The 15,240-nt window shown below is 35.5% G+C and overlaps 1 protein-coding gene across 1 annotated transcript; it reads right to left on the bottom strand.

The window, feature by feature from the left end:
* Positions 1-377: 377 nt before the first annotated feature.
* Positions 378-14,234, bottom strand: LOC117324864. Its single transcript, XM_033880692.1, has 7 exons — positions 14,159-14,234; positions 5,713-5,839; positions 5,245-5,322; positions 5,009-5,033; positions 4,126-4,211; positions 1,323-1,411; positions 378-495 (listed from the first exon to the last, which is right to left on the bottom strand). The coding sequence occupies exons 2-7, from the start codon at positions 5,818-5,820 to the stop codon at positions 378-380; spliced, it is 504 nt and encodes a 167-aa protein (XP_033736583.1). The 5' UTR covers positions 5,821-5,839; positions 14,159-14,234.
* Between the last annotated feature and the right edge of the window lie 1,006 nt (positions 14,235-15,240).

The following is a 15,240-nucleotide window of genomic DNA, read 5'->3' as shown; positions in this document are numbered from 1 at the left end:
GTATTCAATGTTTCACATATGGCCATGAGGGAGTTAACATTGTGAATGGATGGTGGTCTAGAACATTCATATAGATACTTAACTAATTTTGGTTAAAATGTTATCATACCCTTATATAAAGAAAATTTGTTTAAAATGGTACTGTATGCATGCTTTCTTACCTCGACACTCCCAATTTTTGCTGTATAGGCAAAACTAAATTGCGAAACCCGTTTTAAATTTTTTTTTTAGACAATTTGTGATTGAAGCCTGTATATACTAGTTCATAATGACTAAACCAACTAGAGTATACATTATTTTTTTCCTTTTTTTATGCATTAATCATAATACAGCAGTTATATGCTTCACAAAAAAAAAAATCACCCATCTTTAAGGCCCTAGGCAAACCTATTGCAGTCGGCTACCCAAAGGGCACTTTCATTGGAACTCCACAACTGTGACTGCTGCCACATGACCTCAACCAGATTAGGAAGCTTCCATTTGGTAAATAGGGAACTATTTTTCAAAATAAGATTATATTTTCTGCATTCGGTGGTGCTAATTATTGGAAATTTCTTTCCTATATAAATCTTAACGTTTGAACTGTTTTTGTTTTTAATTTCCCCCAATTATCACCATCCATAAACTGCATAAACTGTTTTTTCCTCTGTTTGACATAATGTATGATATCTTTACATATCCATACACCGATAATGTATGATTTCTTTACATATTCATACACCTATTTCATCCAAGGTGATGTTCGAAGCAAATCCAATTTTCCATATAAACAGTAGTCAAAATCCATCGAGTTATTTTCCACTAGGAGCATTTTCAAGTAAAAACTGAAGCCAGATAGATTATTAATAGATGTAGTACCACGGTGTAAAATTACGAAGGACCTGATGGGATAAAATCAATAAATTACATGCAATATTAATAATTTACCTGGTACTAAGGAAATGGATTACAATATTACCACAGGAGAGGATAAATAACAGCTATCACATGCAATGACCATCCATCCATTTAAATAAAGTGACATGTATACGTAATTAACACGTTTTATGCATTTATATATATAAAAAAGAAAAGAATGAGAAAATGTAAAACAGATAAAAAAAAAAAGCATGGCCTAAAATCTTCCCATACAAAAACAAAAAACAAATTGTGTGGGATCAAATAAATGAATACCTACAAGTACCACTTCACTTGTTGTGTTTAGTACATACATTTGTTTTTTGTTTGAATTGAAAAATGCTGTTGTTTTAACTGTAAGTACAACATACATGAGTCACTGATTAACATATAAACAATTATAATCCAGGCAATTTATGACTTACATTAGCTTCTCAAAGGCTGTTTGTGCCAACAAATTTTCCTTTGTTTTATTTGGGCAGTTTTCCAGTAACACATTAGCTGATTTGAGAACCTGGAAGAAAAATCCTTCTAGATCATATCATCATTTTCATGTATATCATAAAGAACTGGTATTCCACAGAAGTGCATCATCAGCACCCAACTTAATTGAAAGAGTACCATTTTGAAAATTTTGTGTTGTTGATTAGATGATGGAATTTGACATTCACACAACATCCGAGGTCATATTTGGATGATATAATGATTGCAAGATATTATCATATGTGGCATATAACTCCGGGAATAGACGAAAATTGACACAAGCATTGAACTCGAACAAGAGGCCCAGAGGTCCAGGTCCAGGTGAGCTAAAAAGAAAAATCAGGCGAGTGGGTGACAGGCCAGATTTAGCACTGTGATAATATATCATTGAGAAAAGTTAGTCCTGACCAAATGCTAGTCCATTCCCAATGAAAATGAATGGGTTCGACCTCAAACAGTAATTCATTATGACAATGCCATATACTTAGCTACAAATTGATATGACAAACGGTAGTGAAAATAATTCAGGAAAATGGTTGATAATGTGAGTTTACAATGTATAAATTAAGGGCCATCACTCCAGTAAACAAGAGGCCCAGAAAGCCTGTATTGCCAGGGTGCGAAAAAAAGCACTCATCCTGGATGAGTTAAATTTGGCTGGGGACGAGTGAATGTCATCGTGCACTCGTCCCAGGTGACGAGTAAATTTCAAAAGAAAATAATAAATAAATCATGTTTATAGAATAGATATTGTCTTTGGTGCTTATTCCACGAAGTCTATAGAATTTTCAAAACAAATTAGGATTAAATCATACTTAAAAGTAAGTTCCATCGAGCAGGTGAGCCCTTTCTTGGTGATTGCTCTGGAGAAGCGTCTATGTGATACTGATGCATTTATATGATCAAGAAGGGCGAGACTAATACAGGTAAATGACAGAAATAAATCTGGACCAGGGTATCATATCAATTACAACAATTTTTAACGGCACTTAGAATGAAAATATTTGAACACTAGCAAGTCACACTTTTATACACTCAATCTCGTTTTTGTGTATTCGATCTCGTTTTTGTGTATTCTAATACCTGATATAAAAAGTATCACAGGTGAATAAATTTTATTTAAAACAAAGTCTGGAAGAAAGGTTTTACTGATAAGAACCGACTTGTTAATTCCTGTAAGGCCATGGCGAAGCGAACGATTTACTGACTCGTTTTTTATGAAATGTTCACATAACTGCAGTTCAAATTGTATAATTACAACTAGTAATGATTAAAACATTGAAAACAGTTGAAAAAATGTGAAAACACAGGTTTTGTGTGGTTTTTTTTTGGTAGGGATGATTTCGTCTATCCCGAGACAAGCCCGAGCTTTGATTATTTTCGATTTTCTATTCAACTACTTAATAGATTAAACTCATTTTTTCTACAACTATTCTTGCTGCTGTTTTGCAGCTATCTGTGCCAGCAAAATTTTCTGAAAAGTAGTTAAACATTAGAAATCGACGATTTCCATTTTTCAGGGGGTAATTTTGTTTATCCCGCACTCAAGCGTGACTATTTACGTTTTATTGCTAATTATTCGAGATATACATTTCCATTATGTATAATAATTTACACATACAACAAGTAAACCTAGCTCATTCCAAAAATATAAATTTCAATATAATCATAAGACGATTTCATGTCAAATCGTTAGTTTTTTGTAACCACGTCGCCAATCACAAGACTCCACTTGTTTACCCGAGCCCGTGCTTAGGGCAGACAACTCAATCCTGTATACCGAGCCCGAGCTAATGGTTTATGACCGATCCAAAGAAATGTGTATTGCCACTGAATAAATTATTTATGGAATGGGTTAATTAAAGGTTTTTTTTTCTTATGTTTTGGCTGGTAATAACAACAGTACTTTTTGATAATAATAACAATAAACACTCATATGATATATATGGGTTTTGATTAAAATATATAATATATGCAATTAGTCTTTTATTCTAAATATTTGTTACTTTTAATTCCCTTCTTTCCTCTATTCCTCTTAACCATTTGAGAGGAAGCTGGAGGGAAATACAAGAAAAATCTGAAGAACTTTCTGAGAAATAGTAATAACCAATTTCAATCATTAAAATCCTAAATGACTATATGTTGGTCATTATTTGTTTTTCTGATCATGTCTTCTGACCACAGGAAACCAACATATGAAATTTTGGAAATATCCATTTAGTTACTGTCCTCAAAAAAGCAACAAATATTTTCAATCATTGAAATTCAAAATGGCTGCCTATCGGACATTTTATTTTCTGATCACTCTCAAAAATGAAATTGATACAAGAAGGAACCAAGGGGAACCTACATATAAAGTTAATATGCTTCAAGTATTTATCAAGAAACTTCAACTGTCAAAATCGAAGATGGCGACCTGTCAGCCTTTTTTTTCTGATCAGCCTCAAAATATAACATGTCCAACTAGGGACCAAAGAAAACTTTAATTATATGAAATTTGAGAAAAGATCCATTTTATGGAATGACTTAATTGACTTAATTTCTGAGAAATAGTAACTGTGGTAATAATCTTCAACTGTCAAAATTCTGAATGGTCACCTGTCGACCATCTTGATTTCCAATCAGTCTCAAAATGGAACATGCACAACTAGGGACATGTCATGACAGAATGAAAATATACCATGGATAAAGGCTGATTTGAACAGCCCCCAAAAATTTTTATGAAATGTTAATGCTGATTCTCACCTCAACTTTAAATCCAAATGAGACATCTTCTCTGGTAATAAGTTCCAAAATTGATACAAGGCTTTTGGATATGACTTCAGATTTGACTGTAAAAAAATGAATATTCAATAAAAGTTAACTACAAAGATCTACAGTGCCCCACAACTGAAGGCTAAACTTTCCTATCAATAAGTGACGCAATCTTATCAAAATTTGATGTTCAATTTAACTCTGTACGAAGATCTAATTTTGATTAGATTGTAAATGATGTAAGTTGGAACAATTGTCAAACCTAATTATCTCAACATTTGATAAATACTAGACCTTATTTAAATAAAAGTAAACATGTAAAAATCCAATTACGAAGGGAAAAACAAGAATGGAAAATATACTTGGTTACCTCGAATACTCAGGATACCTCAATGTTTTTCATGGCCCCATTGATTTCAAGATAAAGATGATAATAATATGTTTCACTGATGTCAGTCCTATGCTAAATCAACACTTTTTTGTATCAAAAATTAAACAGAGAGGCATAAAAGAATGTTTAATTAATTAAAATATTCCACCAAAAATGAGTGAGGTGATCATTTGACTCGTGACCTTGAAAGCAGATCAAGGCCATTCATTTCAATTAATATTTGGTAGTCAACTGGTGAAATCTTATCGATAAAAGACTGCATACTAAGTTTCAAGAAAATCAGAACTTAAGGGACCAAGAGGAACCTACACATTAAAATTCAAAATAGCTGCCTGTCGGAACTTTTTTTCCCCTTCAATCTCAAAACTTTAAAGCATGCATTATATCCATATGCACAACTAGTGACCAAGGGGATCCTACACATGAAATTTGAAAAAGATCCATTTGATTCTTTTCAGAAATTCTGCAGTGCATTTTACAAACCTGACAGCGACAGCTCAGCAACATTCTGAAATTAAGAATTAAATGAAGTTATGATATATTTCACACATACAATGTTCATTGCACATGTAGAAAGAAATACCTCAGCAATAAGATCAATTAAATTTCTTCTCCAAAAGTACAATACTTAATTCCTGTTACATTTGAAGATTATTATTTTAATTGCATAAATCACATTGCATGTATTTAAGCAAAACAATAATTAAATATATTCTTACATTTATGACATCTATGAACTCTAAGGTATTGCTGATAAAATTGTCACAAAATGTACATTCCCTGATCTGGTCGAAAACCTGAAATAACAGAAAAAAAAACAAATGACAAAAATTTTTAGTAAGTGATATTATCAACAAATGTCACAGAAAGTGGAATTCCAGTACTTTGTGCCCACAAATTAAACCAACGTATTTAGCATATTTTCAAAGAGTTGTTTTTCCTGAAAAGAGAAAACTATGTTACTTTCGATATATTTATATTCACCATTTAGTTTTTAGTTCCCTAACTTATTCTTGTTTTTACGAAATTTCCAAGAGGACCATATGATTATGCCTTATGGCATATATATGCATTTAAAACAGACGAGTGAAGATATACATGTATGTTATATCTACCTTGATATGTTGAGTCAGTAAGGTTGCTGTTAACTGTCACAAAAGAACTATTTGTCTAATGTTTTCTCTCACCAGATTTATCTGCTGCAATATGTCCGACAGTTGATTATCACCAACTTCCTCCAGTCCAACCGAGATAATTTCCTTCAGTTTGCCAATTTTCAGGGCAAGACGTTCCATGTCAGCAACTTTAAACAATCTGATGATTTGGAAAAATATTATTAACAAGAGGTCCATGGAGCTTGCATAACTCACCTAGATATTTTAGTGATTATGGCAAAGTTTTCTACATTATATTACAATGTGTACAAAAACAATTTTGGGATCTGCCACTCAGTACCATGCATTGGAGCCAACACTTTCATTTACTAACATATATAGCTTTCTGGTTCCAAAGAAGATTCAAAGCAAAATATGTTGGTACCCAAGAATGCTTCAGACCAAATTTGGACAAAATCCTTTCATACCTACAAAAGATAATTTTAAACAAGAGGCCCAGAGGGTCTGTATTGCTCACCTGGATGTTACAGTGATTATGGCAAAACACTTTAAATTTCTACAGAAGAAGGATTATAAAGGGGAGGCAGAGCGACTTTTTTATACAAAATTGGTTCATTTGCTTTATTGCCTCTATTGGGCCTTACCTTTCAGACCCTGGAGGGGGGCTGGCACACAATTTATGCACAAGAGCTCTGCAAGTGGAAGCATGATACACCCATCACTGGAAAAGCTACTACAAGAAAGTTTAGCATTGTTGACAGGCATATAAATTCCCCTAATATATGTTGAACATAATTTCTTGTTGTAGTGAACAAAATAATCTTGGAGGAATTGAATAAGAAATAGAAAACTTCTTGCATTTGCTACACAATGCTCATATTTGACAATAAAAGGGGCATAACTCTGGTAAAAATACTCACAAAATTCCGTAACACAAACTTGTTCAAGCTATTGTGGTATAGAATATTTGTAGCAAGTTTCATAAAAATCCATTGATAAAAAAGTTAACGGACGAACGTTAACAGGGTATACCATAATACGACCCGTCGTTGACAGGCATATAAAAAAACAAAAGGCTCACAGGCTTTAATGGTCACCTGTCGTGTTAAAGTCTTCGATTTTAGCATACTTAACCCTTGTAACCTTGAATGAAGGCCAAGGTCATTTAAAAGAATGACCTTTGAACCCCTTCATCCAAGCACACAAAAGGGCCATAATCAGGTTTTTGGACCTCTTGTTTTTTTAATATTTGAGCCATATGACCTTGAACGAAGGTCAAGGTCATCCATTTGAACAAACTCAGTAGCCCCTCATCACAGCATGCTAAAAACCTAATCTCAGGTCTCTGGACCTCTTGGTTATCAAGAGCTGTTTAAAGATTTTAGCACATTTGACCCCTGTGACATTGAATGAAAGTTAAGATCATCTATTTGAACAAACTTGCAATATTGGTAGCCCTTCATCCCAACATGCTAAAAAAACCCAATATTGGGTCTCTGGGCCACTTGGTTATCAAGAAAGTCATTTAAAGATTTTAGCATATTTGACTCCTATGACCTTTAACAAAGGTCAAGGTCATCCATTTGAACAAACTTTGTAGTCCTTCATCCCAGCTGCAAATAAAATCCAATATCGGGTCTCATGGCCAATTGGTTATCAAGAAGTCATATGAAGATTTTAGCGTTTTTGACTCCTATGACCTTTAACGAACGTCAAGGTCATCCATTTGAACAAACTTGGTAGCCCTCATCCCAGCATGCTACAAACCTAATATCAGGTCTCTTGATCTCTTGGTTTACAACTAGCCAGATATATCTGCAGCTAATACAACTACACCACATTCACAGAATGACACTAGACCTACATGATAACACAATATGATGCCATAAATAACAGTTTGATTATATTTTTTATGATGTCATGGAAATGGCAGATAATGATGTATTAGTTTTATAATTGTTCATTCAATTTTGGTTTTAATGTCTTTATGCAATAGAGTGTAAAATGTACGCAATTCACTACTGTTCAAAACTGGTTTGGAAAGTCTATAAAACAACAATGAAGTCCTCAATATATTATAACCGTCTTGTAGTTTTGGAATCGGACAAAAGATATCCCCAAAATAGTCTTTTCCTACAAAATATCTAGTTGTGCATTGAGGGAGATTTTTCCTGTTTGCTGTTTGTAAATGCAAATCCTTCTGTCTGATATAGTTTTCACAACACATCTAGAGAGGTAATGCAGTAAATCAATTTGCATTTACAGAAATTTCAAATCACTGTTTGGTTTGATGATGTAACAGTTAGTGTTCTTTTAATTTTGGGAATGTCCTTCTTGTAATTATGAACAGGTTCTATACAGTACCTGCATATTTTGAAACTCTAGTACTTGGTTCCTTTTCATCGAATTTAGCCCTCACAGGTGAGGATTTTCTTCAGGTTTTTCAGTTGCTTTACTTGGAATATGTAACAGAGCGCATGATTAACAAGGTATCGCGGAATGATACTAATCCCCTCGTGGCAAACCCTGATGACGAACGTGAATTATGAATTGAACAGGCTGACACAAGAAGAATGTGATCCGTTTTATTAACAACAAATTGATACTCAACTGCATTTGTATTTGAACTCCTGAAATAGGTGTCGGCTGTGTTACCTTTTAATGTCCTGCTCCATATAAAGCTGTGTGGTCAGAGTATTATGTATCACTCAGACAATTTATCAAACAATTTATCAGGTACTCCATTGCTGCATATATGTCATCATTGTGCTGAGCAGTTTTTCAAGTAATATGTCATAAACTAATATAATATAAAAATAAAAAATTTGCATTTCAGTGGTTGTTTAAAATAATCTACAATAGTTTACTAACCCAACTTTGTTTACTGCACCCTGTTTTCATAATATTAAAATATCCTCTGTAGAAAAACATGATGTAAGTACCTTTTCCACAAAGAGGAATAACTCTGTGAAAACCAAAGAGTGAAAACCAAAGCAAGAGTTATGGTTCTTGGATGCTGCGCTTTGATATCCTCTGTAGCAATACTTGATGTTAGAAATGTTTTTGTAAGTAAATTCTTTTTTTCCACAAAGAGGAATAACTGTAACAAGGGCCCAATGGGCCCAAATCGCTCACCTGCAATGCAGTGATCTTTTCATATATGGATCCTGCAGTTATTTGAAAGCATGCTACAGGACCAATATAATAATGTCTCTCTGCACTTTGGCTTTTCACTAAAAGTCATTTAAAGATTTAAGCATACTTGATCGACGTGACCTTGAATGCGAGTCAGGGTCATTCATTTGAACAAACTTGGTAGCCCTTTACCCCAGCATGCTACAGACCCAATATTAATTCCATGGGACTCTTGGTTATTGAGAAGAAGTCATTTCAAGATTTTAGCCTTTTTGACTCCTGTGACCTTGAATGAAGGTCAAGGTCATTCATTTCAACAAACTTGGTAGCCCTTTACCCAAGCATGCTACAGACCTAATATCAACTCCCTGGGACTCTTGGTTATTGAGAAGAAGTCGTTTAAAGATTTTAGCCTTTTGGACTCCTGTGACCTTGAATGAAGATCAAGGTCATTCATTTGAACAAACTTGCGAGCCCTTCACCCCAGCATGCTACAGGCCAAATATTAGGTCTCTGGGACTGTTGGTAATTGAGAAGAAGTTGTTAAAATTTTTAGCCTTTTTGACCGCTGTGACCTTGAATGAAGGTCAAGGTCATTCAATTGAACAAACTTGGTAACCCTTTACCGCAGCATGCTACAGACCCAATATCAACTCCCTGGGACTCTTGGTTATTGAGAAGAAGTCGTTTTAAAATGTTAGCCTTTTTGACTCCAGTGACCTTGAATGAAAGTCAAGGTCATTCATTTGAACAAACTTGGTAGCCCTTTACCCCAGCATGCTAAAGGCCAAATATTAGGTCTCTGGGACTGTTGGTTATTGAGAAGAAGTCGTTTAAAGATTTTAGCCTTTTTGACTCCTGTGACCTTGAATGAAGGTCAAGGTCATTTATTTGAACAAACTTGGTAGCCCTTTACCGCAGCATGCTACAAACCCAATATCAACTCCCTGGGACTCTTGGTTATTGAGAAGAAGTCGTTTAAAGATTTTAGCCTGTTTGGTCCCTGTGACATTGAATGAAGGGCAAGGTCATTCATTTGAACAAACTAGGTAGCCCTTCACCACAGCATGCTACAGACCCAATATCAACTCCCTGGGACTGTTGGTTATTGAGAAGAAGTCGTTTAAAGATTTTAGCCTTTTTGACTCCTGTGACCTTGAATAAAGATCAAGGTCATTCATTTGAACAAACTTGGTAGCCCTTTACCCCAGCATGCTACAGACCCAATATCAACTCCCTGGGCCTCTTGGTTATTGAGAAGAAGTCGTTTAAAAATTTCAGCCTTTTTGACTCCTGTGACCTTGAATGAAGATCAAGGTCATTCATTTGAACAAACTTGGGAGCCCTTCACCCCAGCATGCTACAGGCCAAATATTAGGTCTCTGGGACTCTTGGTTATTGAGAAGTAGTTGTTTAAAGATTTTAGCCTTTTTGACTCCTGTGACCTTGAATGAAGGTCAAGGTCATTTATTTCAACAAACTTGGTAGCCCTTTACCCCAGCATGCTACAGACCTAATATCAACTCCCTGGGCCTCTTGGTTATTGAGAAGAAGTCATTTAAAGATTTTAGCCTTTTTGACTCCTGTGACCTTGAATGAAGGTCAAGGTCATTCATTTGAACAAACTTGGGAGCCCTTCACCCTAGCATGCTGCAGGCCAAATATTAGGTCTCTGGATCTGTTGGTTATTGAGAAGAAGTCGTTTAAAGATTTTAGCCTTTTTGACTCCTGTGACCTTGAATGAAGGTCAAGGTCATTCATTTGAACAAACTTGGTAGCCCTTCACCCCAGCATGCTACAGACCCAATATCAACTCCCTGGGCCTCTTGGTTATTGAGAAGAAGTCGTTTAAAGATTTTAGCCTTTTTGACTCCTGTGACCTTGAATGAAGGTCAAGGTCATTCATTTGAACAAACTTGGTAGCCCTTCACCCCAGCATGCTACAGACCCAATATCAAGTCCCTGGGTCTTTTGGCTATTTAGAAGAAGTCGTTTAAATTTTTTTTAGCATATTTGACCCCTGTGACCTTGAATGAAAGTCAAGGTCATTCATTTGAACAAACTTGGTAGCCCTTCACCCCAGCATGCTACAGACCTAATATGAACTCCCTGGGACTCTTGGTTATTGAGAAGAAGTCGTTTAAAGATTTTAGCCTTTTTGACCCCTGTGACCTTGAATGAAGGTCAACGTTATTCATTTGAACAAACTTGGTAGCCCTTCACCCCAGCATGCTACAGGCCCAATATTAGGTCTCTGGGCCTTTTGGTTATTGAGAAGAAGTTGCTTGAATGGAAAAGTTGACGCCGGACGGACGGCCGGACGGCCGGACGGCCAGACGACGGACGGACGACGGACGCCGCGCCACGGCATAAGCTCACTTGCCCTTCGGGCAGGTGAGCTAAAAACGGAGCAAGAGTTACAATTCTTGCACACTGCACTCAATGTGATCTTCATGTGTATCTAGTTTGATGAAATTATCATGCATGGTTTGAAAGTATATATGCACCGGACTTCCGACAAGGAAAATGTTTTTTTTTTAAGAAGGGGAATAACTCTGGGAAAATGGAAGCAAGAGTTACGGTTCTTGCACACTGCACTCTGCCTCGATGTGGTCTTGATGTGTATGATGTTTGATAGAATTATCATACACTGTTTGAAAGTTATGCTCCAGACAAATATATTACTTACTTACGGGCAGATTCCTATACATGAATACCCTCAGTGACTCCTGGCACGAGGGGATAATTAAATTTTAATCACTGCCTCTGCTAGGGATTGAACAAGCAGGGGTTAATATAGATTTTGGGGAATACTACCCATTATGAAGTTTAGGCGAAATGAAGGGCCGCAATTATTCTTTTAGCTTAAACATTTTACAGCTATTCTTTGCTATATTATCCTTACATATTTCATCAAGATTTTAGGGATTTGAACAATTTTTACATGTTTTATGGGATTTTTTTATGGGGAATTTGTTTTTATATATTCAAAGGAGAAAACTCTAGCAGTGGGGAATGCTACCTAATTTCAGTAGTAAAATCAATCTGGATTAACCTCTGACAAGGGACCTCTAGCTTAATTACTACATACACTCAACCGATCGAGCTAAAGAGACAATAATTCTTGGGGTTACAGCAATTCTTTCACAAGCAACACCAAATATTATCCCGAGTCACTACATGAGCGCCAATGTAACAGAGAGCATGCATACGATAACTCTAATTAAAATCACTGCCTCCGCTAGGGATAAAACTCGGACCTATGCCTTACTCATCTTATACTCAACCAATCAAGCTAAAGAGACAATATCCCTAGCTGAGCAGTATATTGCGGGTATTATTTTACCAGGGTTATATATATATATATATGTATACATGCTCCCCATCCAGGAAAGAATTCATCCTCAAGTTTCCAAGGGTTACAACAATGCTTTCACAATTAACACTAAGTATAATTCCTGAGTCCCTACACGAGCGCCAATGTAACAGAGTGCATGATAAATCACTGCTCTGCTAGGGATGGAACCCAAGACCTTTGGCTTATTAGTCTTGCACTCAACCGACTCTAACAAATGGCACATTTTATCACATAACTTGTTTGTTTTACTTAACTATTTGCCTATTATATGGCACATGTGTAACAACACTATTGCAATGCAATAAAGGAGTGGAATTCAGAATCAGTAGAGGCAGTGTTATAATTGATAGTAACAGTCAAGTGCCTGTAAATTGTAATTTTATAAGTGGATCTTGATTATTTCAATGTTTACAGTACAAATTCTCACATCAAAACAGATTGATATTATATTTGGTAAAAACATTGTGTATTATTGGCAAATATCATATTTTTTAAAAAGCCAATAAATATTTAGAAAGCTTCATATAACTATTAACATTGCCAGATGTAACCCTGGTATAATACTAGCAACAATATACTACTCACTAGAGAGAACTTTTCTTTAGCTCGATTGGTTGAGGGTACGACTAGTAATCCAGAGGTCCCAGGTTTGATCCCAAGGCAGTGGCAGAAGCAAAGAAATAAATTCAATTCAATAATTGATCAAGCTCTCTGTTATACATTTTTTGTGAAAATCCACAAGTGCTAAAATGTTAATTTTGTTTGTTGGTGAAAAAATAATTGCCAATCATTAATCTAACCTGGGTCCATGATTATTATCGTGATGAACATATTACTGCGATGTAAAACGGTGAGGGATATTGAAAGTTAAGGTCGGTATTAATCGATGTGACCAGAAGCTTTCGTTTTTATGTGAATGAATACCTACCATGATGCGGAACAACAATCACTGAAAAAGACACCATGAAAACATTTGCACTATATTCTGCGCCATTTTACATCACAGTAATATGTTCGTCACGGTAATGGGCATGGACCCTGTATACAATATCATGTAATATACATGTATTAGACTAGTATGCTACATAATTTAAATGACTGGCCTGTAGACTGTACAGTATATATTGTAAATTTTAAGTTAAATCTTTGTTTAACCACTTTATTCTATCAAAATTTTAATTTGATATCGAAATCATACTGTTAGTACCCTATTAATGGAAAGCGACTGGAGTCATAATTGTTGATTCTTTTTGTAGACATATCAATTAGCAGAAAGACAATGTGATTATATCAATAATTATTGTTTAAATCACAAGTTAGTCACATGTCTACGAATGACGTGAACATGCATGGTTACAATTTTAGTCAGTTTTTTTTTCGGCTGACACAACAATAAGAACGTACGATAATAAGAAAACATGGTATAAGTTATCATTTATCCTCCCTTATACCAACCCCTGCAATAAATATCACTAAACTTCTGTTTTTCAGTCTGTTTAGATGTTTGATTTTAGCTCAGGCCTACTTGAAACTGTTAAATCATTCAATCCAAGACAACTGCTTCTACAAATAAATCAGTTCTGTAAAGGAGCTTCTAATTAAACACTATCATCTAATAAAACATGTTGTCCTATAGCAACTGATTTACGTACGATTTGTTTGCTGGCGAACACAAATTGTAATAAGAGGCTCGAAGGTCTGCTCAATCCAAATAAGCGTGGAGTAATAACAGATATAATTTGTTTTAGAAAGCGATAGCCAATATTTGGGCAGTGAACTATAAAACGTACACAATGTCATTAAAATTCAATGGCCCATCAGATTTCAGATGTCATTGTGTCGACCTCACTTCAATGCAGCGGGTTATGTCTGTTCAACCATTCAATGGAAACTGGGCAACACCGAAGCCTGCCTTTAGTATTACTAACTGAAAGTACAGTAACGAGTACGCGTTGACCGAACCAAATATTGTAAAAACGAACAAAATAAGACGTATCTTTCCAATAAACCCAATGAAATTCTTACCATTACGAGATTTTACGTTATCATCCGGACAATTTTTCCGAGCAGACGATTGAGGGCTTTCCTCCAGGTGGTGACCTCTGACCCGTTACCTGACGTCACATGGCGCGAAGCTGTCACCCACACCGAGCACATGTCTTCCCTAAAATGTAAACACAGATGTAAACAAATAGACCCGGTCGGGTTTCCAGGATTGCTCTGACTTCGCGAAATATCTAAGCGATAATTTTAATTTTTGAAGATAAAAGAATCTAAAAGCCTTCTAAATATGTCGATTACTGCGACATAAATGCCAATCACGATAATAAAAGCACAGTAGAGGCTATATAGGACTATGACAGCTGAATTCGTACCACACGAAATTCGGTTGCTTCGTGCTCCAACGATACATAAAGGATTTATGAGTTTATGTGAAAATTGAATTATAAAATCCTTAAATTATCTTAAATAAATTAAATAATAGTTAATTTGATACTAATAAGGTGAAATTCTATCTCAAATGTGCAATTCCTGCACGTTTTCATTACATTTCTACAGTCAAAATGCTAAAATTTCCCGCTAAAACTCTTCCTACCAACAAGACGCTATTCTATTGTTACAGGCAGTCAACAGCGCCATCCGGCGACAACAATGGGAACAATTGAAAAGGAAGGTGGGTTACTCTAATCGTCATTTCTGCCTGTGCAGAGTAAGGAGTGATGCTCCTCTGACAGAAATCGCACATACGTTTTGAAATTGAGTAATAATTTCAAAATAAAGTTAATCCTACATGAAAATAATTTATTTTTATGACATGAATAAGGTATCATAAAGAGACAGGCGCCATGAGCGCTGTTGATGTCATATTAAGTTTAAAACTCTCCGTTTCTGTCATCACCTGGCCTCACCATCGCCACTTTTTCATTGCAGCAACGGTGGTTTCATTGATTTATATTTATCGTTTTACTTTAATTTCAAGCTGGCTTGATTATCCAAAAGTTAAATAAGGTGCATATTGTCGTTTTTCCTTGGAACGCAGATGCAGCTGTTTTCCCGTTATGTAAAAGAAAGCTTTGCATCACGGAAAGCTAGCGCCCGATTCCCTT

Source organism: Pecten maximus, chromosome 4, assembly GCF_902652985.1.
Source record: "Pecten maximus chromosome 4, xPecMax1.1, whole genome shotgun sequence".
Classification (NCBI taxonomy): domain Eukaryota; kingdom Metazoa; phylum Mollusca; class Bivalvia; order Pectinida; family Pectinidae; genus Pecten; species Pecten maximus.
Note: the sequence above shows the minus strand (reverse complement) of the source record. Positions and strands in the feature narration are given on the sequence as shown.